This window comes from Elephantulus edwardii, unplaced genomic scaffold (genome assembly GCF_000299155.1).
Source record: "Elephantulus edwardii isolate Elephantulus edwardi_28Jun2011 unplaced genomic scaffold, EleEdw1.0 scaffold00209, whole genome shotgun sequence".
Classification (NCBI taxonomy): Eukaryota; Metazoa; Chordata; class Mammalia; order Macroscelidea; family Macroscelididae; genus Elephantulus; species Elephantulus edwardii.
Window position 1 is genome coordinate 4,679,135 of NW_006399959.1, and position 4,685 is coordinate 4,683,819.

At 52.1% G+C, this 4,685-nt stretch overlaps 1 protein-coding gene across 1 annotated transcript in view; it reads right to left on the reverse strand.

Annotated features, from left to right (window-relative positions):
* Positions 1-4,685, reverse strand: part of CACNA1H (calcium channel, voltage-dependent, T type, alpha 1H subunit) — a 63,796-nt gene that overhangs the window by 15,023 nt on the left and 44,088 nt on the right. The window contains exons 19-21 of the mRNA XM_006897502.1: positions 925-1,335; positions 326-426; positions 86-209 (exon numbers count right to left, since the gene is read on the reverse strand). Of these exons, the coding sequence (XP_006897564.1) occupies positions 86-209; positions 326-426; positions 925-1,335 (636 nt within the window). The remainder of the gene's footprint in view (positions 1-85; positions 210-325; positions 427-924; positions 1,336-4,685) is intronic.

The window sequence follows — 4,685 nt, forward strand, 5'->3', positions numbered from 1 at the left end:
GGGCCTGTTCAATGGGCGGGGCGGGGGCGATGAGCCAGCTGACAATGTGGTGGTGGACAGGTAGACAGGACCTAAAGGAACTCACAGTGCTGCCCGGATTGATGTCTGGGCGCTCCAAAGCGATGGTGATGCAGTTGAGGAAAATGAAGACCAACACTACATGGTCAAACATCTTATGGGCAATGACCTTCTGGCAGATGACCCGGAACCTGAGGAAGAGGGCGGGCGGTGAGGTAGGTTGAAGTTGGGGAGACACACACCACGGGGTGCAAAGAACCCTTGCCACCAGGTGCCGGCATCAGCTGTCCTCCAGGCCCGCACTCACCGGTTCTGCGGTGAGAAGACGTAGAGCGCCCAGGGCTCCCTGCGGCGGCACCAATCCGGCTTGTGGCGGTCCAGCACCACACGCAGGCGGAAACAGCAGCTCTGGGATGGGGACAAGGCCAGAGAGCCCGCCACTTACCTCTGACCCCGGCCCTCCCCTCAGCCCTGGGGGTCTTTCAGTTGCCCTGGCCTCACCTTCTCCAGGCAAGCATCAGTAACGCTTTTTTAGTATTGCTGGAGTCAGCTGGCACCCTCTCTTTTGGGCGAGGGCCCCTGCCCCCAAAAGAAAGTGAAATCGTTCTGCGACCCTGTCTACAATTGACTCCAAGGTAGAGGCCTCGACCCAGAAGAAGAGGGACCCATTCCGGGGTTGTACACACTCTGGGGCGCCAGTGAGGTTAGCTAAAGTGGTCATCACTGGAAGCACATCCATTCGGTGCTGTTATAGTCTATATGCTAGAACGTAGAGGTCAAGCGGGGTTCATGTCCACCACGGTGAGCCCTGCTGCTTCTCGCTTTCTGCAAAGCTCCTCTAGAGCCCCAAGCTCAGTCCCAGACAGGAGGGGTGGTCAGTGGTCAGGGTGTGGAGCCCCCACTTACATCTTCCATGTCATCTTCGAACTCAGCTGGATCCTCCTTGTGGCTGTCGATGCGCAGGAAGAATTCACTGGGCAGGGCCACCGTCTGCCCGTTGCAGTTCTGGAACTTGGTGGGCAAAAGGGCCACCGGCCTCGGGGGTGGAAGGTCCAGTGTGCTGCGGTGGTCCAGAGACTCGGCACGCCTCAGCGAAGCAGCACGGGACCCCGGGGAGGCCCCCGCTCCCAGCTTGCTGTCCTCGGCCTCGTCGTCTGTGCTGCCCTTGCCCTCGCCCGACAGCAGCGACTCTCGCTCTCCACACTGGCTCCGGCGCTTCAGGCTGGGTGCCCGTCCCAGGCTGTTCCAGCTTGAACGGCGGCTGCTCCAGGCACCATTGGGGCCCCAGTGGGCACTGGGTGAGCTGCGAAGACTGGACTGGAAAGGAAGATGGAATGAGCTGGGGCCTCTACCCAGGTGCGCCCCCAAAACCACCCAGGTGCCCAGGAACCAAAGGGACTTCTGACTGGAACCATCACTATTGACACTGTTGTCGTTAAGTGCCATCTGGTCATCTTCAACTCTTGCTGACCCCACAGACACATGAATGAAACATGCTCATGGTCTCCACTGTGCTTCATGCATTACAGTCACCGGGTCACTCCAGCTTATTGAGTTCTTCCTCTACTTTTCCAACTAAGATCCATTTCTCCAGGGACTGATCCTCCCCATAAGTGTGTGACAGGAAATCTCACCCTTCTCCTCTAAGGAGCGCTCTGGCTACACTCCTTCTGAGCCCATCTGTTTGTTCTTTTGGCAGCCTGTGGTTTATTTCACATTCACTAACAGAGTCCTGGTGGTGCTGGGATTAACCACCTCACTGCTAACCGAAAGGTCAGGAGTTCAAACTCCACGAGAAAGACAGGACAGTCTGCCGCTCCTGTAAAGATTTCATCTTGGATACCTTGTGGGGCAGTGTGTTCTACAGGGTCCCTATGAATCAGGACTGACTCAGTGACGCCCAATCACAACAGGGTGTGCCTAACTGCGCGTAGGATCATCTCCCCTACTGGGGAGCTGCCACCAATATTGCGGGTAGCACTGGTGGTTCAGAGGCAGAATCCTTGTTTTCTATGAAGAAGACTCCAGTTCAACTCCGAGTCAAGACACCTCGCAAACAGCCACTACTCGTCTGTCAGTGAGGTGTACATGTTTTAAGGATAATAAACAGGTGTCAGTGGCATGTCCAGATTTAAGCCTAGGAAGAATAAACTAAGACTAGGAAGAAAGGTCTGGTGATCTAGTTCCAAACATCAGCCAATGAAATAGTTCCTTGGAATACAGACATAAAATCTCAAGCCACTCCAGGGATGGTGTACAGGGACTGCTGACTTGGCAACAGTTACCAACAACCATGATCACAAGTTCAACTCTGCAAGTCAGACTCCAAGATTACTCCACTGAAGACACAGCTGCTAAGTGTCAGAGGACGGGCCAAGGTCCTTCTAGAAGAACAGCACCTGTGGTGAGCAGTGAATGTTTGCTCCTGTCCAAACATCTGACCTCTATCTTCTGGATGTATCAATCCAAAAGTCCAGCTCAAACTGACCCTTGGGTGAGCAGCTGAGTGCTCTAACTACTGCACCACCAGGATGCCTTTAAGAAAACTCAAAGCCTCAGTCATTGACGTTGTCCCTACGTCAGGTTTCCAAGGCTGTAAATCTTTTTCCCTCAGAGCAGCTGGTGAATTAGAACTGCCAACGTTTCTGCTAGCAACCCAGCACAGCTTAGTGCCCTTGAAACCAAAAACCAAAATCAAGCTCATCACCTTTAAGTCCACCTCAACTCAAAGTGACCCTGCAGGACAGGGCAGAACTTCCCCATGGGGTTCCTGAGGCTGTCAATCTCCAGGGCGCTGGGGAGGCACCCAAAGGCAGCAATGTCTGGTGGTTCAAATACATTAGCAGCTCAATGGAGAAAGAAGGGCCATCTCCTCTCCAGCTTCATGAAGATCCTCTGGAGGGTCTGCTGTGAGTCCGTTCCAAGTCGAGAGCAATGAGTTTTTAAAAAATCTTTATAGAAGCAGATTGCCTTGTGGTTCTCCCATGAAGCAGACAGTAGGTTCAAACAGCTGACATGCAGGTTAGCAGCCCAATGTTTAACCTACTGCACCAGCTGGGCACATCCCTGACTCACTCAAACCCTTCCCTCCCGTGGAGCTGGAACTGACTCACAGCTGACCCTCCTCCACTGGGTTCCCGGGAACGAGATACTGTCCATCTTTCTCCTAGAGGAGCTGCTGATGGCTTCAAACTGCCTGGCTTTGGCTTGGCTGCACAACTCTTACCCACTTGGCCACCAGAACTCCAAACATGGAAGTTTCCCTTTTAATTTGCTAGGTGATCCGCCAAGACTGGCATGGTTAACAGAGACCGCTCAGTGGTGCCCTCGGCAGGATGGACCCATGCTCTTACCTGCTCTACCTTTTACCTGCCTCTGGGTTGGGATTCCTGCTCTGCCCAGCTCATATTCTCACCCTTCCCAAGAAGTTGCTTTGGGCCAAGTTATTGAGAGCAGCACTTTCTGGAGATATTTTTTTCTTATAACATTCCATTGTATGGCTATTCCACATCTCTCCATCTCTGTTGGTGAACACTAGGTCTGGCTTTTCCTGTGTGGACTGTGAAGTGCACTGAACACTGTGTCCCAGCTTTCAAATTTTCAGGGGAGTATTACCCAGTACAACAGATCTGTCTCGGAAGAAGTAAAGCCCGAGAGTGCCTGAGAAGTGAAGGTGGTGAGGTAGGTCATCAGGAGGGGCAGGCTCTGGAGAAAAGCACCATGTTTGGACAAGCAGAGGATCATGAAAAAAAGGAAAAGGTCCTCCAGGAGATGGGCAGGCACAAGGGCCACAACAGGGGCTTAAGCACAGCAGACTCTGTGAGGATGGCACATAACAGAGTGGCGCTGAGGGTCACAGGGGGTCACTCAGAGTAGCCGCTGGTGTAACCTGAGAGTGTAACAGCTGAGTCATATGGTCAACCTGAAGAAACCCCTGTAGCGCCGCGGCAAAGCGCTCAGCTGCAAACCAAGAGATCGGCAGTTCAAACCCACCAAAGAAAGCTGAGGTTGTCTGCTTCTGTAAAGATTCACAGCCTTGGAAACTCTCTAGGGCAGGTCTGCTCTGCCCTGCAGGGTCCCTGTGAGTCCTCATCAACTTGATAAGCAGTGGCTTTGGGTTTATGTTCGTTCTAGGCTAGCCACTAGACTGTTCACCACAGTGGCTGCACCATTAAGGGCCATCAACAATGTAGGAGCGTTCAGCATTTCCACATCCTTACCAACGCCTGGTTTTTTGGTTTTGGGTTTTTTTCTTTTCCTTGGTAACAGTGGTCTTAACTAATTAATGCGGTCAGAGTTGATGCCTGGCAACCTCACACTTATATCAGAACTGCGCTCCACAGGGTTTTCAGTGGTTGATTTTATCCAAAGACCGCCAGATCCTTCTTCTGAGTCACTTCTCAGTTAACAGTTGAGCCTGTCAACTATATATACCACTTATACTCCACATAGCCACCCTAGTGGGTTTGAAGTGGGGTCCTCTTGTAGTTTGGATCCCATACCTTCCATGACTAATGAGACTATTTGGGGTTTTTCTGCACTCCCTTTTAAAAATTATCTGCCTAGAGAAGTCAAAGCACAAGGAAGAATCCAAGACACTAAAGAGCTGAACAGAAGATTCCAAAAGGCAGCACGGAATGACCAAGCAAAATATTACAATGAAATGT